Source organism: Harpia harpyja, chromosome 18, assembly GCF_026419915.1.
Source record: "Harpia harpyja isolate bHarHar1 chromosome 18, bHarHar1 primary haplotype, whole genome shotgun sequence".
In the NCBI taxonomy this organism is placed as follows: domain Eukaryota; kingdom Metazoa; phylum Chordata; class Aves; order Accipitriformes; family Accipitridae; genus Harpia; species Harpia harpyja.
In genome coordinates, this window is record NC_068957.1 from 18,840,363 (window position 1) to 18,867,017 (window position 26,655).

The 26,655-nt window shown below is 44.0% G+C and overlaps 1 protein-coding gene across 4 annotated transcripts in view; it reads right to left on the bottom strand.

Moving 5' to 3' along the window:
* Positions 1–1,113: 1,113 nt before the first annotated feature.
* The window catches only part of MCF2 (MCF.2 cell line derived transforming sequence), a 60,880-nt gene continuing 35,338 nt past the window's right edge, over positions 1,114–26,655 (bottom strand). For 2 of the 4 annotated variants that reach the window (XM_052813549.1, XM_052813552.1), the window contains 19 exons: positions 25,255–25,446; positions 24,933–25,104; positions 21,744–21,832; positions 21,081–21,169; positions 20,779–20,845; positions 18,832–18,947; positions 18,649–18,718; positions 18,193–18,285; positions 17,765–17,857; positions 16,634–16,759; positions 15,590–15,811; positions 12,180–12,272; positions 11,132–11,210; positions 10,520–10,583; positions 9,930–10,036; positions 9,736–9,848; positions 9,343–9,455; positions 7,747–7,847; positions 3,092–3,793 (listed from right to left, as the gene is read on the bottom strand). In XM_052813549.1, the coding sequence (XP_052669509.1) occupies positions 3,717–3,793; positions 7,747–7,847; positions 9,343–9,455; positions 9,736–9,848; positions 9,930–10,036; positions 10,520–10,583; positions 11,132–11,210; positions 12,180–12,272; positions 15,590–15,811; positions 16,634–16,759; positions 17,765–17,857; positions 18,193–18,285; positions 18,649–18,718; positions 18,832–18,947; positions 20,779–20,845; positions 21,081–21,169; positions 21,744–21,832; positions 24,933–25,104; positions 25,255–25,446 (2,076 nt within the window). In that variant the 3' untranslated portion in view covers positions 3,092–3,716. The other 2 variants (XM_052813551.1, XM_052813550.1) reach the window with 2 other exon arrangements.

The following is a 26,655-nucleotide window of genomic DNA, read 5'->3' on the forward strand; positions in this document are numbered from 1 at the left end:
AAATTGGCTGTATAAATGACCTAAAATCTGTAAAAAAACTCATCTAAAGGTAGCGGCAGGCTTTATGCTAATGATTTCTGCGCAGCCTTGTTAGGATCACAAAGAGAACTGCTTAGCACTCATTACTTGTCCTGGTCTCCGTATTAATTGTGTTAAATTAGACTGCAGCCATGGGTGCTGCTGGCGGTGATGGAGACAGAGCATTGCCCTCCGCAAATGAGTTTGTGGGATGTCCCCTGAGAGCAGACAGGGTGGGACACCCCAGTGTCTGGTCTGAGCGGGTGGGAGAAACCTCGCTGGGGGGTGCCTGCCCTGTGCCCCGGGTGGGTGCTGGCACCAAGGCACGGGGAAGAGCTGGCAGCATCCCAGGGCAAGGCTACGCTGGGCAGAGGTCCCGTGCTGGGCTGCCTCCAGCGGGCTTAATTCGGTTCCCAACTTCAAGGGAAGGGAATAATCCCAGTAGAAGGCACGCTTACCTTTGATCGGTGCTGGTTTGTCTATTACCTCCTTCTGTGGCAAACGCCAGGGGTGCACAGGGAAACAGCGTGGCCTTTGGGACCCGCACCCTGTGATGCCTGGCGTGGGCAGCTCGTGCGTGGGCTTTACCACGCTGCAGGCACCGCGCACGGGACCACGGCACGTCCCCGGAGGCAGAAGCCCACTGAAAGGGGTCTCCTCCCTCCTGCCTGGTGAGATGTGCCCCCAAGACCACCTCTCCCCCCACAGCACCTGCAAAAAAGGCTGATGCCCACACGGTCCCCGTGCACCCACCCATGAGCACGGTGGTCCTGCGGTCCCAAGCCCGGAGGTCCCTCCCGGCAGCGCTGCCCAGCGCTGGGATGCAGGGGAGGCTGGTGATGGAGACACCCTGAGCCAGGGCAGGATTTCAGTAGCTGCTCTTGCAGATGTCGGTATGAGTGCTAAGGTGCCTCTCCCAATTTCATTGCCACTGCATCCAGCAAGAAGCTCATCGGATCGTCTGCCACTGCTTATTTTAAAATCAAAAGGCAAGCAAGAAGGTTGTATTTGTTCCAAAGAAATTAAATAAAACCAACACTGTGAGAATTATTTTGTTTTCTCTAGAATTATAGCAGAGGTGTCTTTGGACAGAGCTGCATATTCTCATATGAATTTATTTAACAAGGTTTTAATCTTTAAATATAGATTTAACACATCTTTTTACAGGTACATATACAATATAGTTCATTTAAACTTGCAGTCAGAGAAAATTCTCTACTGTAATTTATACATATACATGAAGAGCCTAGTTCAACAGCATACTTAAGGTAACATACCATGTCATGTGCAAAGTTTCAAATGTTAAAAATCTCAGACTGTACATTCAGATTTGCAGAACTTATCAACCTCATAAATTAATAAAAGCTTAGTTTTAAAACTATGGAAGACAAAAAAGATTAAAACCACTTAATATGCAATGTGTGCTATGTTTGAGACAAATATTTACAGTTGTACCTCAAAATGTGTACTGTTAACCACAATTGTTACCACTATAAACAGCCCCGACAGTAACTTAAGAGACTCCTACTTTTCCACCTAGCAAGTGCATTGTGACCAATTTTAAAGTAGATAGATAGAAATAACCTTCCGTGACTTAAACGCTCTCTGCTATGATTGCCAGCGGCTGAAGAACACTGGGCTCTTTCTAGGTCTTGCAGCGTTGCTCAGTTCAGATTCAGGTGGTCACATTTTTGAGGGTGTACAGGGGTTATCTGCAATACCGGCCACCCAAACTGGAGAAAAGCCCACCAGTGTGGTGGGGAACCCCCCTGGCAATCACAGCCATCACGTAGTTCAACAATTCCTCTGCACAAAAATGGTCACCCCCAAAAATACCCCAGTATGTTTTAACTTAACAACTTCGTACTGCGTCTAAGAATCTATGGTTCACAAATCAAAGTCAGATCATAAAGGTCCCCCTTTAGTCCACGGTATAAAATGTTTCATTTTGACGGGACAGAGCAAATTCACTACCGCATGCATACTATTAACCCTGCTCTTAACACAGTCAGATGCTCTTTGCACACATCTGCTTAAAAGTTAAACCACCTGTACCTATGTTCTACAAAAGCAAAACTAGACAAAGAAACACAAAATTAAATTATGTGTTCAATATTCCTTTTTCTTTCTCAAAAATTCAAGAGATACATTATTGTTAAAGATGCTGAAAAGTACAGTCTTATCACAAGAAGATCCTTAGTGCAAACATGGACATTTAACTTTGATTTATGGCACGTGTTCCAAAAGTACATACATTTAATGTAAACTTCAACACTTGCTAGATACAGGTTTCAGCCTTGGGACGCTTTGGGACCCTAAGTGATTGGCGACAGCCCTGAGTTGTCAGTTTGACCTGATCCAAACCTCACTGAAATCAATGGGACTGACTGCAATGGGCTGGAGTCAGACCCTAAGTGCAAAAAGAGGATCTTTAGCATTATTGCATCTTCGCATGTGAGTCAGCCAGATGATGCTCTTACAGAACATTACGTTCACATAGCTGAAGTAGATATTTAAGAAAAACCCATCCATAAAATCAATTAAGCAGGACATACAGCTTCGTTTGGTTTTTGGTTTCGTTGTTTTTTTGTTGTTTTTTTTTTGGTTTACCAAAACTCAACTCTTTTATTTGCAATCAACTTCAACAGTTGTCAGCTAGTAAGTAGGCAAAGCCTTCAACCTGTAGAGGAAATTTCAAGCATCTAAACAAAGTGTCAGGAAACTGTAGTGTACTTCTCTGATGAAACGTGATGGATGTCATGGAAAAACAGCAGGTAAAAATAATAAAATACTGTACTTTCCATAGGAGAAAAAAAAGAAAGAGCAGAGAATGGCTTCCTTTATGACTATGAGAAGCTGCTTAGGACCCCAGTCCCGTTCAGTGCAGATGAAGCTGTGGAAGTCTGTGAATGTGATGAATAGTACAGGACAACTCCAACTATTGTGCTATTTCTCTGTAACACTTAGTTGAAAGCTTCCAAAGAGCATCAAAAATAGGATGCTGCTAGTTCACCCTTAATTCAAGGGGAACTAAACTTTCTCGTGTTACACAGGGCAGCATCTATAAAGTAATGAAGAATGATGTTAATATTAAAGCATCTTATTCCAAGAAATACATTGTTCCCTGTAATCATGTAACATTTGTATAACACAAAAAAAATAAGTGCACTCCTGCAGTTCTCCCTAAAAGCCGAACTCCCACTAGCTTCAGCGGGAGCCTTGTCTAAGGCAGGACCACAGGGTTTGACTCATTTCCATCATCTATCACTTGATTATCACAGCGCGGCCAGCTGCTGTCTTCTCTAGGCTCCTTATTTTGTCAGGCTCAAAATGGTTTTCTATAGCGTTACAAAATAGCTGTTCTGTGAAGCTGACTGGCTTCGCAGGTTGGACGAGGAGACCCTGCTTTACGTTTCAAAGGCCCAAAAGAAATCAACGTTACCTTTAAAGGACCCTGCATAAATACAAAAGCCTGCGGCTGCAATCATTAAAGTGCATGAGTAATAGTGCAAACAGCTGTGCTGCATCTGCAAAACTGCAAGTGGCATTTTAAACAGAACTTAGACAAAACTTGCGCATTTCAGCCAACATGCTTAGGCCAGCCTGCAAGAGCTCAAGAGTTCAGCCACGTACAATACTCTTATCAGGCAGATTCAAACCACGCGGCCTCGGCAGCCACGTCAAGGGTTGCCCCAAGCTCACCGTAGTCGAGAGGACGATCCCCACTGCCCTGGCCAGCAGGAACAGAGGACACGCAAGCTCGGTCCTTCGGGCACTACCAAGGGGGAAAACCTTTGCTCAGCATGAAGAGCACACACACAGGGGATCCCCTTAAGGCTTGGAAGAGATAATTGGGCAGGTGGGGTGTTAGAACAAACTAGGAGAGGGTCTGGCACGTAGAACAGGAGCCTGCGTCCTCCTTGAACCAAGCGGGTGCGTGCGCCTGCCTTGGCACAGAGCACCCTTCCGTGCCTGCTCGGAATGCTCCTTGCCTTTGGGCTCAAGGCCAATTCTGCCACGTAACTTGTCTGCTGTCTGAAAGAACTTGAAAGTTGCAGCAATACTTCTTTTATATATATAATAAGTAAAGGCATTTATCACTGCTTCCATTTTTCATTTGAATCCCTATTTTTATTCAGGTTACTCTATTTCATGCTCCCTCTAAAAGACATCAGTCTCACGCAACCTCCACGCAGCGAGTGGAAATGGGACACTCGCCCTTCTCTCTGCCCAGCTTTTAAAGGTCAGGTGAAAAAAGCTGAAAATGCTTTGGCCCCATTTTGCTCTGATGTGAAAATTTGGGAGCAAACAACATGTTTCCTTTCGCTTGCATCTGTTTACCACTGCTGAGAGAAAAGAAGAGCAGGGACGGAGCTTAACCTCGACAAGAGGGGAGGCTGCGGCGCTGCTGGCCACAAGCACAGTGTCACTGAAGTGAAAACAAGTCACGCATCTGCTTTGGGTTACGGCAGTGACCTCATTTCTGCCGTCCCCGCTCTCCGTTTGCCTTGAAGTGGGTGCTGCAGCGCAGCTGGGAGGCGAGACGCCTTTTCCTTCACCGACACAGATGCTGTCAGTGCTGTAACTCATGATCTTTGGCACGCTAGCAACCGGGGGACTTGCAGAAATGTTTTGTCTCCTGCCCCACTGTGGAAGGGGAGGTGGGATTGTAACGCTGCAGCCCTCACCTTCCCCGAGATGTGCGTCTCACACAAGGGAAATGAGGAGATAATCTTGCATCTCCTTGTTAATTCATATAAAAGTCAAGTCAGTTGACCAGGCAATGCCTGACCGCTTTAGCAAGGCAGCTTAAACTAGCAACACATGGGTCAATCTCAGCAGTAGCTATTTTCTGAATATTGCTTTCTCTGAGCAGAGTTGTCTCCAAATCTTTCCCGTTTTGAGATCTGCGCGTTATCACCTGCGATACAGAACTATTCCTACGGCACACACATAAAAAAAAATCCACCATGGATTTGCACAGGAGACAGAATAAATCTATTCAGAAGAAAGCAGCAAGGACTAATCTCAGAAATTATAGCTAGAGGCACACCAGAGGGAAAACTGGCTTTCAGAACAACCTCCAAGCCAGCCATCTTCCTCCCCAAAAGCCTCCTGGCTTATATCCTGGCCAAGATTTGCAAAAAGTTTAATAAAGTTTCCCCCACGCACACCTTTGCAAAAGAAGATTTGGACCAAAACACTTGTTTTATCAACAGTTACATGGCATTGCCAATAGTAATGACTCATCTGTAAGGAAAATTACTTATGCAACCACGTGAGGAAAGGAAGAAGAATCATCTGTGGATTCGTTTGGGTGGTGCAAGTTCAGCTTTGCACATAGGCTGTCCCTCGGCAGGCTGGGTGCAGGAGGACGGTGGATTTGCAAAGCTGGCAATGGTAGGGGCATTGACTGAATACGTATCTGATAACTTCAAATGGGCAGCAAAAAGCTCCCTATAACTTCATTATGTTTTGTACTGGCCCAACACTGGAATAATTAGCAGGAGGGGAGAGGAACAGCTTGTAAGCATGCAGGTATCAGCCATCCCGTGGTGGGAGGTTTTTGTTAGGGCCACAGTATAATCTAGGAAAAAATGTTAAGGTAAGGGAACCATTTCATCTATTCAGCTAAAGGCTTTGAACTGAAAAAAACCCCAAATCCCAAGTTTGTATGAATTCTGGTTAGGAAAATCTGTGATTGGAGATATATTTTTATTTCTTGTGGGGACGTGGAGCTGAGCAATAACAGAGGCACTACCTGCCGCGAAGGGCCAGGACTGCCTCTCCCCCAGCTCTGAAGTGACTCCAGCACACTCTAAGCCCTTGGGGACCCCACAACATGTTAATTAAGTTTACCCTGCTTACATGCAAAACAGCATTTCAGCACAAGCAGCTAATAACATGTGAGGGTTACGGTGCTCCCTCCTGCCCCTACTTTGCTCTACAAGCTTGGCTGCCTAATTATCCCTCTGCTATATTGGAGCAAGAGCTCCATCTTCTGAAAAAGCAGAAAAAAACCCAACCCAAACTGCGTCCCCGAGCAGTCAGTGGTACAAAGTCACCTGCAGTATAAAATGACCAGTCCACAGATGAAAAGGGATTGCTAAATGCAAAGGTACTGTTTGAAAATCAGTTTTCAGAGTGCAAGTACATTATGGCTATAAGGACACGTCACTGAAAAGCTCTAGGAATAGCTCTAGGAAATAGCAAGAAAACATCCTACAGCATCCTACAGTATTGCCTGGAGTGCATGTAAAATTAGAATCATGCCTAGAGACTGCATACACGATAGCAAAAGAGAACAGAGTTAATCTTAACAGGGAAAACAGAGCCTCAGTGCTGCGACTAGACCCTGCCAACACGACTGCAGAGCGTCCGGGCAGTAGCACGAGGCCACTTTCTGTGGTTTTGCCTTGTGAAATTCTCCTTAGTTTGTACTCAGCAACTTTGTAAACCAGGCTGGAGTCTCTAGGCTTTGGGGGATAGGACCACTGACAAAGCAAACCAGTGTTCAGAGTTTGCCAGCACCCTATTTTCAAGATGCATCTATGGCTGGAGAAACCTCCTGCGCAGGCTGTGGTCCAGGACCCAGCGAGATATGATTGATTGCTGAGAAGACAACACATGGTGCTCCAGGTGGGAGCACACCAAGGGGAGTCCTCTCCGCTGTGCTGCTAGCCCACTGCCAGCTACCCCTTACGTGAAGTCAGAAAACCTCCAACCTGTGAAATCTGACTGCCCTGCAACAAAGGGGATAAAAAAATACCTTCCTGTACAGGAAGGATTTCACTGAAATATACTGGAAAACAATCAAGAACTGACTGGAATTTTAAGCCTTTCAGAAGGCTTCCCTCATGTTCATCAAAACAATCGATTTTGACAAAAAGGAAGTATTTAAAAAGAAATCTACTCACAAAATTTGTTTCATATGGTCAGAACTGGTGTATTTTTTTTTTTTTTTTAACGGACTAAATCTATGTGGGTTTCCTGAGCTGCTCCCATCAAAAACCCTGGTCTCCCATTTCCAGTGGACAGCATGGTGATGAGGCAACACATGGAGTGGTGATGCTGTGTACACGGCAAGGGTGACAGGCTGCTCTTAAGGCATTTTCTTGTGTCATCTGCTATGCTTCCCTATCTATTTCTATGTACATTTACGGCTAGAAAATGAGAAATATTACTTTTGAGGCTAGAAGCCTTCTGCCAAAACCTGGCAACCTGTTTATAAACTTTATTCTAATGATGGATTAACAAGCAGGCAGCAATGAGGGCAAGAGTGAGGCTGCAGAAGTGAAGTATTGCCTTGAGAGTGCTGGGGGTCAGGCCACGATGTCTTTTGCAGCAGGAGGAGATTTTGCCTAGGTACCTCCTATTCACATGGGGTTTGAGCTACAGCAGCGAGTAGGCAAAACAGTCACGGGAATCCCTGGTCAGACTCCGTCTCTTCTCCCCGATCTTCTACCCAGTGCTCTTGCAAAGAAATCTATGTTTTTAAATGCTTGGTTTTAATTTACTAGTGCCTAAAGTCACAGAAATGTCTTAAGGTGTTAACAAACAAAAAAAAGCTTAATTTACTACTTTTGCAGGCTTTTTGGAGTAGCTGCTTTCTTTTTTTTTCCTGCAGAGGCATATGCAGCCAGATTTAGTACATCAAGTGTAATGCAAATAGCTTAAAAGACCTGACTGGAGTTATGAAATATTTCTGCTAGGCGTGCTATATGATACCTGCGACTTTGGCATTCCGAAATCTGCAGTCACCAACTACTATCTGCAGACTGTGGACAGGAATCCAGCCTTCTTTTCTTCTGTTTAGGTTTTTCACCAACCTTTGAACGACAACGGCATTAGTAAAAGGAACAAATCAACCCAGAGCAGTTTGATATGGGCACACTCTACACAACTGTCGGTGCAACCAACAATTTGTTCAAACCAGGGAAGCATTTTAACAGGAGCTGGGTATGCATTAAAGTATTCTTCCCACCTAAATCTAGGAACCTAATTAAAAAGCCTACATTGGGAGCACAACTGCCTTAGGCCCCTCTCTAGTCAATGGAGAGGAACAGGACTCTCCAGAGCACAAGTTATCCTGCATGAGACCTCCAGAGATGCCAGTTTTCCTCCATTGACTACCGATGGAGCCAAGGGCAATTACTTTCCTCACTTCTCTGCTATTGAGCTAGACTGGTAGGATTAATTTAGTCAGGGTACTATAAGTAAATTCAAGCCAAGATTTAGGCAGCTGGAAATACTCATGCTCATAAATGACATCCCTCTGTCTCACTCATGCAGTGAAATTTGTGCTAACAAAAAAGTTTGGTGTGAGAAATTTTTGCCTGGCACTGGCCGAAACCACCATGAGAGGTGGTGAGCATTCAGCAAAACCGAGATGCTTTACATCTTGCTTTTGCTAACAACAAACTGAATTTTGCAAAATGCAGTTAGACTAGATGATCATTGTAGATCCCTTCCAACTGAAATATTCTTTTCTATTCTATTCTATTCTCCCTTGAAATCCAAGGGCTGTAGATGCCAGCCAGGAATCTTCCATGGGGCATTCGTGTCTGTGCATTTACAGGCTAGTGCCTGCACAAATCTGATTCAGGTTCCTGCTAATATCATCCTTCCCACATCCCAAACAAGGCATTAGCGTGCTGCGCTCCCTCCTACTAAGACCCCGGGCTGGCTGACGAGAGCTAGTCAGAAATCAACCTGGAAAGGAGAGACAGCCAAATCTCAGCCAAATTGCTGCAAAAATCAGAAGAGGGCACGCTGCCCTCCGAGACAAGGAGACTAATGGTTCAATGGATAGGAGGCTGGGCATGGTGATTTTCCCAGGCAATGCTCCCAGCCATAAGGAGAGAACCAGCTATGAAGTGTTATCTTGCGAGCCAAAGCTTTAAATACAACAGAAGGATGGTCCGCAGCCATTAACCAGTTAACACTTGTACAGCTGTTTGAGGGAGGAAAATGTCTTGCAATTACAGAATATTGCTGTTAATAAGCCCAGAGGAACAAAGCCAACAGCTGAGCTGGGGTGGGCAAAGACCTCTCACCTGAAGCATGATCTGAAGTGGGAAGAGCATGGGAAGAGGGGTTGTGAAGATGTTGGTGAAACACGGCAAGGGAAGTCCTGACACGTTTTCCCAGGCCAAGCCAGTGGTATGGCCTCTAGTCTTGGCAAGGGAATGAATTCTCCAGCTTTCTGGAATAGTCTAAAACTTAATCAGAAGCTACGACGAGTGTATCACCAGGCAAGCAAGGTTGCACGGGACTGCCTTGCAGGCTCTTAGAGATAAGGCAAAGTAATCCTAAAATACCTACCACTGTCCCTCACCATCTTCATGCAAAAGCTGAATTTCATCCCCATTTTTCACCAGCAGGTCCTCTGATCCTCTCCTCTTGCAGTCTGCAAGGGCTTTGTATTTTCCTGGAGACTGCGGTAATGAGAAAAAATTATCTTATTTAGCTGCATTTCATATCACACAGCTGTTATTTCTGACTGCCGCCGGGAACGTGACAGAGCCCTATCAGCTACCTTAATTAAAATTATTTCAAGAAACTGTGGCTGAGACATCTCCTCATTCCCCAAATTGAGATATGGAAAATCTGAGAGACATGGACAAGATACATCCATTACCCAGTGAAGCAAATAAAGCAAGATGACCAAAGAAGGCAGCACCCCGAGCTTTGGGACTATCGCATCTCTGTACTAACCAGCTGGTTCCCGTCCTCCTCCTCGGTGTCCGAGCAATTGGAGAGGTACTGGTTACCCGACCACTCCTCCAGCCCCTCGCAGATTTCCAGGGACTGTGACATTCCCGGCCAGCCTGCAAGACAGCGTGCAGCTCAGGTTGGGGTTACCCCAGCACCCGCAGAGCGTGCCCCAAAGGAAGGGGAAGGGTCCGTACTTCTGTGGGGCTTGTTTTGGGGGGACAGGAGCCCACTGTCCAGCATCACTGGGCTGGTGCGCTCTGAGTCATTCTCTTCTGAGCTTATGGAGGCTCTCTGCTGCTTTCTGAATGATTAAAAAAAAAAAAAAAATCAATCTTAGTTTTACTTTATGAATGAACACAAACTCCACGAGGTTTTGTAAAACAGAGTCAGACATAATAATGGTACTTCTTAAGGTATGTTTCTGTAAAGGTTAAGGACTTCGATGCCTTTTTTTAACTTTTTGGGGACGGGAAATAAAATTGCTGCAGCATGTCTTTCCCTGAATTTGAGCATCATCTTCGATCTTTGTCTCCATTTGCAGAGGAGCTGCAGCTCAGGCTGCGCTGCCAGGCGAGCGCTCGAGGGTGCCCCTTACAGACGCTGTCCCCAGACCACTGCCACCCAAGGATGAACAGGCAGCACACCCCTCCTACCCCCACCCAGAGCTCTCACACCGAAACGGGCTGGGACAATAGCACAGAGCCGGGATACGGCCAGAAGGCACTGGGTGCCCAGTGATGGGAGGGTACTGGAGCGAGCCCCCGGTCCAGCTCCTGGGACTCACCCATCGCTCAGCTGGGAGGAGAGCGGGAGCTGGTCTGTGCACGAGCCGGGCTGCTGCTTCTCCACTGCGGGGAGGTCAAACACCAGCTTAAAATCCTTTTTTTTTATCCTTTTTTTTTTATTAGTAACCGTCGCACTTGAAGCATTCATTATTTTAAAATTTAGACCTTTTGTACAAAACTAATGATTTCTTGTTTAGAGAAAAACAGACCTAGGGACTCTTGCAAAGCACAGACTTAGTTATGAGTAAGACGGTATGTTAGCACAAATCCAATAGTGAGCATGCCACTGAAGACTATAGTATGCTTAAAACTAGGCATCTGCTATGTGTCTTGTTGAACGAAGCCTATGATAACAAATGTGAAATAATTCCCAAGGTAATGACAAAAAAAAAGTACTTCTGAAATTCATTTTCACATAAGCACCTGGCCTTTACCGCTCTAAGTTTTGTTATTTCCCTGTAATGTAAGGCCTCACTCCAGTATTTTGTTACTAGGCTTCTTCTGAAAAATCAATTCTCTGGTGAGAATTACTGGATTTGAAGATTAGCAATGTGAAAATAGGAAAGGCTCTGCAGCGGAGTGAATGCCACAGAGAAATTGGTCAAATGTACCTTTTATAAGCTCCTGCTGCTTGAACAAAATTTTTCTTATTTCATTCAACCATGCCATCTTCAGATCTACTGTTTGGGCCTGGAAGAAGAGAAAATTGTCTGAATTTTGAATTAAGAATCATCCATTACGATGTATGAATAAAATCTTACTTTTCTATGCTGTAATTATCTGAAATCCCCTTTTATCCAAAGCCACCACTACATTTTAAACATTCTTGATCTTTTAAAATTGATGATCCCCACTACATCCAGGCAAAACACGGTGGAAATTGTGGAGCCATCACTACCATGCAAGGAGTGCAGGCAAAAGCACACGTTTGCATGCATCTTATCTCTTTTACAAAATACCTAAAGGGCCAAATCTGCCTTTTGAATATATGTATACTTGGCTACATACATCTGCTTTAGGAATTTAAGTTGGCTACTGTGTTGTAACATGGAGGAAAAAAAAGCTAGGCAGAAGACTAATTAAAAAAACCCATCAATCTACAATATTTTCACAACAGGTTTTCCTGGCAAACATTTCACCTTCCTAAATTTCTATTCAAAACGCTACAGAAGGAAAAAAAAAATCGGGAAGAAATCAGGTCAATTGGGCTACTATTTTGTAGATGAGTCGAAAGACTACTGGAAATAGCACCACGGAGGCTAAGCCTTTGCTCTGGGAGCAGTTCTGACATCTAATTGTAGAGGAGCACATGTGGCTCATGTCCATTAAAGCATGAGGCCCATTTCCCAGTTCAATTCACATGAGCTATTAAGCACAGTAAAATCTTTTTTTTCAAGTACTGGTCTATTTGAGATTTCATCTGGAATAAAAGGCTCTATTTCCAAAGAGCAGTTCTGTCTCCACTCTAAGATGACTTCTACAGTTCTGGACTGGACACCAAGGGCCAGTCGCTGGGACAGCGCTGTGAACGCTGACGTGGGCAAAGAAGAAGAAGAAATGCAAGTTAAATGTCTGATGATCCCATAAAGATCAATGGGAGGCATTTCCTTAACACTGTTATGAGTATGCACAAATATCCAGATTTTTGAAGCTACAAACCTGCACGACATAGACCTCTTCTCGCCCACTATACCAGATTTCAAATTTCCGATGATCTCCTTTCACATTCTCAGTTATTCCAACTGCATTCATCTGCAAAAGAACCAAAAAATTAAACATACTACAAATCTCTCCCTCTACCCTATGATTCCAGACGTTTTGCAGCATGTTAAACAAACCTGTTTTCACTCAATTTAACACATTTCATCAACTTTAATTTCAGTAGCAACTGAAAGTCATTATCTAACTTATCCCCCCTGACTTTCCGCCAGCTTGCTGTATTTGCAAAAGCTTTCTGAAACCAATCAATGGACCTTAGGGGACTTTTCATTTGGGAATCAGTGGAACTAACTGAAAAGTCATCTCATAGCCCTTTCAGCATGAAATTTCTTAGATGAGGCATATGAAGCTTTATAAATGCATGGCACATTATTTTTCTACATACATTATTTCTGCCACATGACTCTTCACTTACTCGCTGAATTCTGCATTTCATTCTTTCAGCGGTCTTTAAAACCCATTTGTGAAGCCCTCAGCTCCTTTAGGAATTTCAGTTCAACGTCTTTTGGTCCCTGACCATCCCTGTAGTTGAGACGTCATCCCAAGGTTTCCAAAAGAAGGGTTAATTTTTGGATATACAGCCTGAGCTGCCAAAAACCTGGCTTTCAGGAAGCACGCAGACTTCAAGCTAGATGTGGCTGAATGCTGCTGGACCTAGGTACCCGTTATCACTTTGATAAGTTGGATGGAAACACCTAAGGCCCGAATAATTCAGGATCTGTACAACATGACCCAACTGAATCAGTAGCTCAAACTACGATTAGAGATCAAGAAACTCTTCAGCAACAGGAGACCTCTGACCCACCTGCTGAACATGCCATAAAGCTGAAAAATGCTTTAATACCTGATATCACGTAAACCATCTTCCCACTTAAAGCACAGTTTGCTAGTAATTTATCGCTGATTAATGGATGGTCAAAAATAGCTGAAGTATCCCACTTCCATGTTTTGAAACAGATCTAATAGTAATGGTACCATCTATCATAAATTATTCACACAGGTGGGATTAGATAAATCCAGTATAAATATAAATAAAGCCTTAGAAAGAACATCTGTTTAACATTGCTGTTCCTCTTTGTTAATAGGTGCATCTTCAGAGCTTTTGGTCTGAAAGACTACGGCAATTTACAGATTAGGTCACCTGGGTAAACTTTCTGTTCCTAGTTACTTTTTCAAATGTTGGCACCCATTTTCAGTGCCTATGAACAGCCTCAGGAAACAAGGAAAGCTAATTAGCAACTTGCTTCCTGTTTCTTCACTGGTATGAACAGCAGAGCTTTTATGAACTTCCGAGAAAGTGTTTGTCTCCAGATGCAGAACAACAGTCAGTATTTCCTAGTTCTACTTTATTTTAAAAAATTTAAAATATTTTTAAAAATTATTTTATCCTGTGCAGCATAGTGCCAGAAAGCCTTAGAAAGGCAGATCAGGCTCCATTCTGATTTTATGAAAACTTAAAAAAATATAATCTATGAAAGCTGTTGAAAGGGCAGCCTAGAGAATGCCTTATCCATATTCTGCAATTTCCATTTCTGTGCATCTCCTCTGGCATGGCAATTTATACAGAAGCTCCTACAAAACTGCCCAGGCATCAAGATATTAGAAATTATAGGTGATCTCCTATGAGGATGCGAAGGAAAGTGCCAGGAATAGACATATTTAAGGTCTGTTCATCCATGTTAGTGGATTTTGAAATTCTATTTCCTCCCCCTGACCAGAATTTACTGTCCCTCAACTGTTGGTTCACTGCAATGCAGACCAACATGGGTTAGTGTAAAGCTCTGGGACGGCGTTCAACTGCATCGCTTTCCACGGTGGTACGAGGCAGACTGATTTACTTAGCATCACAGTGAGTTATGAACCTGCATCCTCTAAGTTACTGAATCTCAGCCGAAGATGTATTTACCACTGGGTATTTCACATAGTGTGTAAAATAGTATCCTGAGGGGTTCTTTTGTTTGTTTTACAGACATCCAGTTACACAGCTTCTACCCAACAGCTTGCTTTAATTCTGAATCCCCAGAAAACATTTTTGCAAAGAAAAATAATTTCCTGATATTATCATGAATCAAACAAATACCAAGCTCCAGAAACATGATTTCGCCCTCAGGACAGCAATTCTGAAAACAGATGTGTGCAGATGTAATCCTGCAGCATCCACGGATTCTCTAATGCCAACCTCTCAGTGTGGCAACACAAACAAGTGGAAAATGAGCTCTCTTGAGGCAAAGAAAAACTCTGGCCACATTGCCTGGACTCCTGACTGTAGGATTTTATCCTCCAAGCAGTCTTTCCCCACGCTACCTCTTCAGTTCTTTCAAAAGCACGTATGGTAAAACAAGTACTACAGGGAAAACAAGCTCTGCAGAAAGAAAATTATGCTGTTTGGGAAAAACATTTAAGTACCTAAACATACGGCCTGGGATTTGCTTTTAATACACGATTTGTAACGTGCACTGGAGCTGAACAGACTTATTTACTATTACATGGCTTTCCAACTACTCGTGGCACCTCCCTCCCCAGACCCCACTGAGATCAGGGACCTGCAGCATCTGGGCCTGAAGGCTCTGCCTCCAAGTGCCCATTTTTTTCCATTCTAACATACACCCATATTGGGTTTTTCTTTATCAAGAAAAACAAGGGAGAGTACTGAGACAAAATGCTGACATTAGAAGTGCACATCACACACAGTATGACAGAAGGTCTCTTTTAGAGAAGTTCAGGATTTTTATTGATAGTAGTTAGCATTTAGAGGCTTGGGACGGTTGTTTACGTCCTCGTATTTTGCCATAGGCTACTCTCTTCATCTGATAATTGTACTTTTAGCCTGCCAAAGAAGAAAGGCAATGAGAGGGGCAGAAGACTTATCTCTGCATCCTCCTGGCTGGGAAACGGGGCTCAAGAACAGCCAGGCAGAGCCCAGCCCAAGGGGCCTCCCTGGGGACCAGGGGTGTGAGGAGCTCCCTTGCTCTCCCAGGTGGGCTGGGGAAGATGCAAAGGGCCTCCCCAATTTCATGCCCTCACCCCTGCTCCTGGAAAAGCAGGCTAGGGGAGGAGGGAAGGCATGTTCTCATCCTGGGACTTGCCCGCAGCTCCATTTCCCTGGCAGATGCCATCACGTATGGGACTCTGAGTCCATGGGCTCTCCCAGCTGCTGCTTCAGCTGGGGGGGGTCCCCACAACCTATTACAACCAGCAGCCTTTCCTGGGTATGGCACTTCCATATTGAGGCATTACAGCCCTTAATAGCAGAAAACAAGCCACCGTGTTAGAGGAAAAATACTCGCTGGGTCTGCAGAGTTATCGGTTTACAATATACACGGCAATGGCCCCAACTAAAGAGTCCTTACTTTCAAAAAATGCTTAAAACTGTAAGATGAGGTTTTGTCATATCCGTCTCCATGCTCCTCTCGCTTCTTGCAGAAGACCAGAGCTTTCTCGTACAGGAACAGATGCCTCTGCATTGGCTTGAACCTGGCAAGATCCTTCATTTTTGTCGGACCTTTTCGGTGTCCTGTCCAAACACTGAAAGATCCTTGCATCAGTACTTTCCCCAGTTCGCTCAGGTCACCCTGGTGAGAGTATGACAAATAAAAAAAGAAAGAAAAAGACGTCAATTCAAATGTAAGAGGCCTGTCCAAACAATGACGGGTGGTGGGGCCAGCTCTGTTCCAAGGCACGTCACTCTAAGAATAGGTCTTCCTGGAAGGATCAGATGATCTTTTGGGAGTGACGGCATGGTGCCAGGTGGGAAGCCGAGGTCTCGGACGCAGGGCTGCAGCTAGTCTATGTGAAGGGATACAAGTCGGTAACTGGAAGAACCAGGAAGACAAGAAAACTCTCCGACTCCTATGGAAGTCCAGGTCAAGGGCTCTGGCTACTTCACTGGGAGAGGGCAGATGAGATTTGAGCCTGAACTGAGGTCTCGGAGGATGGATTTCTCAAGCAGGCCAGGACTGACACCAGCAGCTTAGAAAGCCATCCCGTCACCCTTCCCTGAAGCCCTAGGAAAGACAACCACTTCAATGGGCAAGGATCAAAATCAGCCTCAGAGAGTATTTAGTTAAATGTTGAATGAGAAATGCTATGAAGACACCCCAGGTAAATTATAAGGTGAGCTATGAGAGAACTAAGGTGCATGCTGGAAAAATACTCTCGAGAACCACAAGGTGGCAAGTGTGGGCACTACGCGACTTTGAATATGTCCTTTGGATGCGGATATTTTCCAAAATCCTGAAATCAAATGGAAGACCGTCACCTGTAAGAGCTTCCTGATCCCATCCACTTTGTAGCTGTTCTAGCATAGTTTTTAGCTCATACATTCTGGGACAGTATCCATTCCCAGTGCATCATCTGGCCTTGTGCAAGGTCTCTCATTACCCAAATCTACTCACATCATATCCTGTTATTGAAATCTGATGCATAGAGTCATTGACTGACTTTAGCAAATCCAACATTGCAACCAGAGCTTCTTGAAGTTCCTGAACTCCATCACAGCTCGTGCTGTACTTTAGCAACTCCTGAAAATAGAAATGGAAGAGCACGTGTTTGCACTTGAACAAAGCAGACTTTTCCATCTCGCCCAAAGTTTCCAACGCCCAAAAGCAACCTACACTGCCTGAGTTTCTTTTTTCATATGTCACTGGAAAAAAGACTCCCTCCAAATCACAGTTAGTCTGAGGTGTGGAACAGATCACTGAAGCACGGCCCATTTTTTCTGGGTTTTCTTAAGGATGGTGTCAGGCTACAGAGCGGCATCACGCTCATCTGAGTTCTTTGTGTTGTGTTTTCCAGCTTGGTAAGAAATGGGAAATAAGGCTCAGGTTCTTCATCAGCTGCCAATACGTCACATAAGCCTTCAAATGAGGTTGCAGCACATGACTGTCTTCAGACCGGCAGACACAAGGAACAGGATTTATAAAATCCAGAGCCTTCAAGTCAATAAGTGGAACACAGATTAGGGAATTATACAATTGATATAAAATCAGTTTCGTTTCAGATCTCCTGTGCCCACTTACAGCTTCATGTGTACTCATCTCTCATTCAAGAGGCTAGAAGGTAGGGTTCAGAAGCCACTACACCCCAGTGTTATTCCCACTTTACAGAGTGGGAACAACAGCACTGCCCTGCCTCAGATCAGGGACACAAGAATAAATGCATTAAAGGTTACAGGCACTATAACAACTTGAGGAGAAGAGATGCATCAATACAATATATTATTTCATTCATCATAGTTTTATGATCACTTGTGGTTCAGTTTTCTTAGAAGTGCTTCTGTCGTTTTGCATCTCTGAACAGATTCAAACTGTCTTTCTCCCCTTAAAAAATGTCTTGTTAAAAGCACTTGTTCTTTTCTCAGGTATGTGAATTTTCATCTTCACTGAAAGCCACTACAGAGGGCCAAGATAAGGAATATGTAATCTAAGGCTTGGTGCTGATTTACAGGTAACCTTTAATTGAAAAATAAAACAAACTGGAAAACAAATCTCTCTCCTGATGTCCTTACAAAGCAGAATATGAAATACCTTCAGAAGTAACTGGTATTTTGTCAGGCGCTGCACTGGTTTGAGCAAATAGGAATCGAGCCCGAGCTTGTGCTCTAATTTTCTTTGGCATTCCTGGAACAAAGAATTCAGATTAAGTAAGTTCTGCACCAACCATAAGTAATTATTCCAACAGCATGACTAATATGGTTTGATGACTTAGAAGATTTCATGTAAAAATGTCATATGGTGCCCATAGCTAAAGAAATTTTATAAAAACACGTAAAATAATATAATGAATGGACCTGCCTTGAACTCCTTGTGTACAAGAAACTCCAACTGCTATCTTTGTGAGCTTCCATGCAACAGTAAACAGACTATACTGCAAAACCATGGGGTGCTGAGGAGGGTGTTTAGGACGAGCGAGTGTCCCAGGACGATGCCTGCCTTGGTAGGAACAAGCAGCTCACCTGGAAGAAGGTGCTTTCGGAGCATTGCCTCCACAGGGACTCCGACCGGGGCTTGTTCTGGCAGTATTTCTCATACATCTGGAAATCCTCTCGCTGTAAGGGAAGCCGAAAGGCAAGTCACACGCATGCACGCAAACCTGCTGGGCAGCCAAATAAGGTGAACACCCAAACTGTAAATTTGCTTTTATCTCTGCTGCCAACTTTAATATCTAAAAGTCACAGAGTCTGGGTAAAAAAAAAACACTGCTGGGAATCACAGCAGACCGCAGCGTAGTCACGACTGCTGCTCTCCCCCATCTGCTGCTGGCCACGCACCTACGCTCCCTGCCTTGGCGTTGGTATTGAGTATCAGAAGCATCTTACTCAACTGACATAACTGAGATGTTGCAGAGTGCGACGAACCAGGAGAAACATTGGCCTTCAAGTCTGCTTTATATGTGAAAATGAGTCACCCACCCTGTCTAGGAAACAAAATCCCACTCGCTCGGGTGCTCCCAGGCAGCTTTCCAAACTGTGCAGGAAAATTCTGCAAGAGACGGGAGAAGAGACAAAATGCAGCAGTGAGCAAGGTACGGTTTGAGTATTTAATCATGATGGGAACTCAGTCTGATAAAAAGGGGAATAGAGCCAGCATCGTACTTGTTGTGGAAGTCGTATATCTCGGGCATGTTTCCAAAGAGGACGTCCTTCCTGTTCCTCAGCATGGGAGGCATGAGGATGAGCATGGCAGGGTTATCCATCTCAGCTCTGTAGCCCTGTGGGATGCAAAAGGGGCTCATCACTCAGTTGGTAAGGCCTTGGCTTGGCATCTCCTTGAAGGCGGTTGAAAAGGGGATGTGAACAGACTTTCAATACAATATCTGCTTTGTTTCATTGAGCAACATCCCTTTTATTTCCTTATTTTTGTCTCTAGAACCCTGTCTTTCAGTCTCTGGGCATGTGGGGTTGTGGTCCAGCAGTGGATGCCTTGGGACGGCTCCCTTGGGGCTGGCCAGCACTGCGGAGATGCTCTCTCTTCACCAAGGGCAAATCACAGCCACTTTCTCCTCGCTATGGCCTGATTGTGGGAGAGATCCCGCAGGAATACTTGTCTGGGTTGAACACATCTGCGGCTATGACCGTGGGACACAGGAGTGACAACGTGTTTGTACGGGGTATGCAGTTACACACAATCTCATGAGAACCGGTGCATGAGGTGACTTGTTGCAAAGCAGAGATGGCTTGAGATCAAATACCAAAATCAATGGGCTTTTTGCTCTTGTACAAGACCTGCTGAGCACCAGGGTCTCGCTCTCCTCAATGCCTCAGGATTTCTGCCCTCTGTGGCTCCACCTGCCTCTTGAAATCACAGCCTCCCAAGCAGGGAGGAGCTGGAAGGGACATCGCTGCACTACAAATTGTTGGGTGGAACTAGGAAACAGTGCAAAGCTCCCCTCAGTTAAATCACACCACTGCACCAACGCAAAAACATTCGCCAGATGTGGTAAACATCCTAACTGTAGGGTAGGGAGAAGGCACGGCCAGAGCTCAGGACCATCACTGCAAAGACATCAAGAAGGCCATTAGCCACAGCTCAAGCTGGCCACGCTAGTCACCAAGCATTGCACAGACCTGAGGCCTTTTCAACATGAGTAGCAAAAATGTTTGCAAAAATTTATTCGGTATGTACAGCGTATCTTCTTTGGCTTTCCAAATTAATCTCTCACACTCACTATGGTTGGAATCGGTATTCCTTATACTAAGCAGGTACTTTGTAGTTGATTAAGGATTCAGTAGAAGATAAGTATCTGGAAAATTAATCATTTATATTTAACCACTGCAAGCAGGCTTCCCTCTTTAGAGGAAATACTATCTTCAGAAAACTTAAGTCTATCTGTCTGTTTTTCTTTATCTAGACTTGATATGCACAGTAATAAATCTGCATATCTGCCAAGTGCTTTATCACATAGAGTGTGGTTTAGCAAAAAAAGCAATCAGTGCAGGGCAATTATGCATAACTACCTGCAGTCCAACAGATTTATATCCTGCTTGCTCCTGGGTGAGAGAAATGCAAGAAGGGAGAGCTATTTAACAGCCAACTTGTTTTGGCCATCAGCAAGAGTTATTTTGGAATAAAGTAGAAGTGTCTAAAATGGCAGCATGAGAAATTGTTTGGTTTCTAAAGAAATGTGCTCTATATGTCCAAGAACTTCACAGTACTGAGACAGAATCCTCCCAAGGATAAAACACAAGCTTCTTTCTTTTGTCTCCAAAAGGTAAAAGAAATTAGGGAACGGTTAAAAATACCAGCTGTTTGTACATTTTTCCAGGCACTGATAAAACTAATTACCAGTGCTGTTGTGTACAAACAGAAGGCTTCTCCCTCATTCTAGATGAAAAGCTCATCCTGACACCAACTGTTCCTACAGATGCCTCCGACAAAGAAAAGCTAGGGAGAAAACTTGAAAAATTTATGACTAGCTTGGGATCTGACAGTTTGGTAGAAACCTGCCCGATCACATTGTTGCTTAGTTTGATAGAGTGACAGGTGCCCCTTGGTACAAGTCACCGGGGAACAATAATGAGCAACCTGAAGAAGTCACTCACCGTCAAAACAGTGAAGAGTTCCTCTACGTACACTCTCTCAGTTTCTATAAGCTCATTTATGACATGGCTAAAATAAAGAAAAAAATAGAAGTATATTATTTTAATGTCTGTAAAAAAACCACAGGCATTCAGTGCGGTTCGACTAGCTCAAAACGTAGTGTGATCTCATTAACAACAAACATAGGGATGATAAAACAGGTGAAATCGCGAGAGATGACACCCAGGTCAGGTTGGAGGAACACGTGGATGGGGCAAGCACTGGCCAGAAATAAACATCATTTTGAGTGATGCAAACAGCTTACCCTTTTAGTATATCTAAGTTGTCATCGCTGTCTGAAATAAAATACTGCAAGGAGTTCCGTTTTTCCTGATAGTCGTGCATTACTTCGATCTGGAAGAGAAATGGGATGCACTGGGAAGAGCTGCATGGAGGTCACCGCAGAGGTAGGACGAGCCCGGCCCCTGTTGTCGGCACGGGAACTCCTTGGGGAAGGATGAAATACGCTTCCTTTTAAGAAATCCTTTGTGACACAAAACTTTAAAAGGGCACAGCACACAACAGGTAGACAAATATTCCCAGAAATTACTCTGCTCCTTAAAATCTGAAAATACTGGTAATATAATTCATTAGTGCAGAGACCAGAGAACAGTTTCCCCAGGGGAAATATCTGCAGGTGGGGAGTTTTCCTGATAGACATCACTGTTATGCAAAGAACAAGTTCAGGGAATAACACACAGAAAATTGATATCTGTGACTTGGAAAAACAATCCAAGATAGATCTCAGGTGCTGGACTAAGCCAACTAAACCATAAAGATACGAAAGGCTGGTTTTTGGTTTATTAAAAAAAAAAAAAAAAAAAAAAAAGAGCATCTTCCAATCCAGAGTCTAAGTAAAATCAATTTTTAGAAGAGTTTCAGTTTTTCAGTGTATAAAACTCATTCAGATTTCATGAATAATTTTTACCTTGCGAGAACTTGGAGTTTTTCTTGATGTTTTCTTCCCAGGGAGAGAGAGATCAAATGAAAATTTCAAACTGGAATTAAAATCCACACCTTGGGTAGAAATGAACATAATTACATAATGTACATCTATAGTGAAGGAGATGGTTCAGGCAGAAACTAGTACGTCACAAAGAAAAATGGGATACATTTGAAGAATGAATAATTAGTTAGCTAATACTACAAGAAAAGTGACAAAATAAAGGGTATCTATCTCAAACAACAATACTAATACCAAATAGCACAAGTCACATGGACGGTCATAAAGGCCGTAAAGTAAAAAGTAATCAGAAAAAACAAAATGTCCATTAAGTGAATGCTTTAATCAAAACCTAACAAAGTCTGTGAAGCCTGTGCAAATGATAGAAAACAATAAAATCAAATAAACTACCAAAAGGAACATCACCAACTGGGATACTGTTTTAAAGTCCTTTTATGAATGTAGGGCAAGATGCTCAGCTGGTGTAAACTGTTTCTCCACTTTGGCAGCATTTCTTGGTATTGTCAGTAAATAATTATGAGTTGTAATACTTCAGGTTACAGAGGTAAATTGGAAGCTTACAAATAAAACATCAATCTCCCCAGCGAGTTAGATGGCATCTTTCAAATTCTTCTTACTCCTGAATAGTCAATATGGCAATTCTTCATCAAAAGGGTCTTTTCCCCCGAAATGAATGGCAATAATGAGTTTCTCCAGCATCGTGCTGGCTCCAGCCTCGGTGACAGCTCCACATGCCAGGCTGCAGCCCCAGTGGCTGCACCAACTTCTGAGATGGACCAAAACTAAATACATTTGGTTGTGCAATATTTACCTTATTTACAAACAGAAAAAAGAGGCTAGCAAAGTAAAAAAAAAAAAAAAATTAACTGGACTAATGAACTATCTTTCCATTAGGGTGAGAAAAGGTATCACAGCATGTATGAATGCAACAGCAGCTGTGTCTAGGTCGAAGGTTTGAACAGTGCTGACACCAAAGAGCCACCTTTTGTGAAGCAGAAGATGTAGGGAGAAAAATGGATGCAGAGGAATGCAAGCCCACATGGAGAGCAGGCGCCCCGTCTCCAGATGGGGCTGCTGTAAGATAACCCGATTACGTATTATCACACCAACGAGGCCTTAGACCTCCACGTGTAAACACGTCAAAAGAGGAAGGAGAGAGATCTGGAAGCTGGAGAGCAGATCAGAGGCGTGCGTGGCACGGACAGAGGTGTCACGGGTGGGAAGACCCAAAAGAAGCGAGGACTTGCCAGTGGTCCTCCTGGGAGGAAGGGAACACGGATAGGGAGTTACGCCGGAGACGGTCACCAGCTGCAGCTCCGTGTTCTGTTGCAAGAGTGAATTTACTCCAGCACTCAGGCTCCGCCGCAGCCTGCCGTACTGCTTCTGCACGTCTCACTATGCTTTATGGCTCAGGACAGGATAGGTTTACTCTTTTTTCCCCCCAAAAGTGGTTTCAAAATTAGAACCACATTTATCAGACAGGCTTCAAATCCAGGACAAAGATGAAAGAGGAAGCGTCTGTCCTCAGACAGAAAAAGAAGAGGGTGAAAAACAAAAGAAAGAAAGAAAAAGAGGACAAAAGTAATGTGCTCAGAGGTGGTTTGGTTTCAATCCACGCCATAAAACCCATCCATCTCAAAGCACTCCCGGCAGAGCCCAGCATGCGTCTTTGACGCCGCACATCATGCCAGCAGGCCTGCAGCATTTTGATGTTTTGTATCAAACAGAGGCCTTATTAAAAAGCTCTCTTGGCATGATCTATCCGAAGAGGAGCCTTTTGTCTTTCCCCGCCTGCTGGCTATGCTCGTTTCAACACACTTGATCGTCTCTTTCAGGAAGAGGATTAATGGAGGATACCTGTGCTTTGCAGGCAACTGAGCGCCTTTGCTAGAAAAACGTGCATCCCGTGAAGGCGTGAAGTGAGTCCAGCCCATTGATGATGGTCTCACAACATCCCGCGGAGGTGGCCACCCATTTACCCTTACTCTTTAAGTCAATAATTCCTCCTTAACACTCCCCTGTTCCTAGAAAGCTGGAAAAGTTCCATTAAGTAAAACAGGCAATACTCCAGTTTAAAGACTCGGAGCTGTTTTCCTGATTGAGGAAAGGGGTTCAGAGGGCAGTGTGGTCTAGTGAAGGTGGCATCAGCCTGGGAAGAGGAAATCTGGGATTTATTTGCTGCACTGGCCTGCATCTTGAGTAGCTTAACTCCCCTCACTGCATCTAGCTTCATTCCCATCCCTCCGCTAGCCTGGCTGTTCACATTAGTCACTCCCTGAACTGGAGCCACTTTTACTGTTTGTATGACACCTGCTACAATTCACCGTAACAAATATTCATTAGTTTATTATAAAAAATTTGTGTTAAAACACAAATGTTTAATTGCTTTATGCAGTCAGATCACTGAATTTAATATAACCCCATAACAGCATGTTCCTAGTTTAAAATACATGGACGTTACTTTGGAATACTTTTTAATTCTGATACATACAGGGTTGCCAAGGATGAAAGTTTTAATGTTATCATTTAAAGGTAACACTGTGCCACATCCCATTACCAAAAGCAGGGCAGAACATTCAGTGACCTCAGTTCAACCAGAATTTGTACCTTTATGGGCATTAATTATTCCACAGTTGGGATTTAGGGAAGACCTCCTCAAGGTATCAAAGGGAATTAAGCATCCAGCTCATTTCTGTACATGAGATTTGAGGTCCTCATTTCTCCAATCTCTTTTGCAAACATCACTCTAACTTTATGTCAGTTCCAGCTCAAGACAGCCACAGAGAATAGGTATGCTAATAAATTTATAAACCTTGCCCTTTTTCCCTGTCATACTAATTCACCAGTTTTCAGCCCAGTAGGATGCTAGTAAAGCAGAACTGGAAGTACGTGCTGTTTAGGGCTCTCTTTTTTCACTGAGTAGGAAGTGAAAATAAATACCGAGCAACCAGTCCCATTCTTCACACAGGTATGGGAAGTGAGACACAAAAATTGGAAAGATCATAAATCATCTCATATACATTTAGCATTATACAACAACTCTGTATCAGCCAGCAAGTTTTAGCTGGTTTCTCAAAACCATCTTTAGCCTTACTCTTCCTGCCTCAAAGCAAAATTATCATCTGAAAATACCATACACTTAAAATATTTTACCATGTTTAGGAGAGAATAATGGTGATTTTGATCTCGGTGGATTTTCTGGCCGAGGGGCTACTAATTGGACAGGCCGCACGTGTTTATCCAACAGCTTCTTGAAGCAAGACTGCCGATTCTCAAACATGCTTCGAACGTTTTCGAGCTTGACCTGCACTGACTGTATCTGGCACTGTAGAGAGTGAAAAAGACTCCCGTGATCAAATAACTACCATTATTTTGCACTTTGACCCAAAACAGAGAACTATAAAGCTGACAACACTGCAACACAGTTCGATCTTGCTTTTTACTCGTGTAACAAGGAACTGGAGGGGTTGCCTACCTTCAATTCAGATGTTAAGACCGACTCAAAATCGTAGTGTAGGGCTTGGGGATCATAGTTTAAGTAGGCTGAAGAGCTTTCAAGAAATCGTTCTATGTCCTGGAGAGCTTTCTGAGCGCCTTCTTTAGACTGGCACTTATCCATCTGCTGGTTGGCGAGCAGGTAGGCACCTTCGTCGCAGCACTGCAGAGCCTGGTGACAGCAAGGGGCAAACACGGGGAGCGAGACCGTCAGCGGCACCCCTACTACATCAAGGTTCCCATGAGGAATATCGTTTACCGCGTGTGTATTTTCAACATGGAGCTAATCAGTATTCCTAAAGACCTCAGCAGCTATTGCATTTTGATTAGAAAGTTGAAAGGTCACATTTTTTCTGGTGGGTGACTGCAGTCCTCAACATACCCAGCCAAGTTGTGCTCCTACTTGCACTTGGATAAAACCAGTGGTAGAACTGACACAGAAGTACTATTTAGTGCATAGTTGAACCAAACGATAAGCAGATCTTTATTTATCCAACTCGGAAAGCTGAAGGGGGCACTACAGAGTTTACAATGAGACAGGTGGGTTTCTTGAGATAAAGGCCTGGCTCAGTGCAGACCTGAACTGCGAGGAATGATCCACATAATTGAATTCATGTTTTTAAACAAAATAAGGACTTTAAATTGCAGTTTCAAGTTCGACATTTAACACGCACAGGTAATGGTTGAACGCCAGGCTGGGGTTCAGCTGGCACTCACACGCTGTGGTGTGCACAGGCGTGAGGAGATGCTGCAGCCAAGAACGACAGAGGACTTCCAGTGCCGGGAGTGGGAAGGCAGGCTGTGGAGAGCAGGACCACGGTGTGCTCCAGTGGAGCCCATGGGCTAGACCACTAGCACCAACCAGCACTGCAAGGAGCCCAGGAGAAGACCCTGCCCTGCCGCTGAGAGGCTGCCGAAGAATGGTCCATCCCCACGGATGAATGCAGTATTGAAGTGGAGCACACAGAGAAAAAAAAACAAGTTCCCTAATCCCCCGAAACAGTGAAATGGGACAGGGTCAAACTTCGCTGCTTCTCTTAATGGTCTCAAGCATATTACAGTCACATGCCTTCTGGCCTAATTAGCGTGAATTTCCCTAAATGAATTTTTGATGCTGATTAAGATATCAAAGAGCGTTGGAGCCACAGGACTCCACTGCCATGCTAGCACACAGCAGCTGCGCCTATCTACCGATCTGTTGCCTTATTTTACAGTCAGCTATGTTCATTCTTAATAAATCGCTAACAAAAAAGGGCTGGGGTTTATCTGAATGCTTTGCCTCTATTGCACTGGTTACGAAAACCTCAAAAGTCAATTAATACATGGATGCAGCATGAAAGCATAAGCAACAGCAGCAGCTGAACTTCGGTGTTCTGAATTG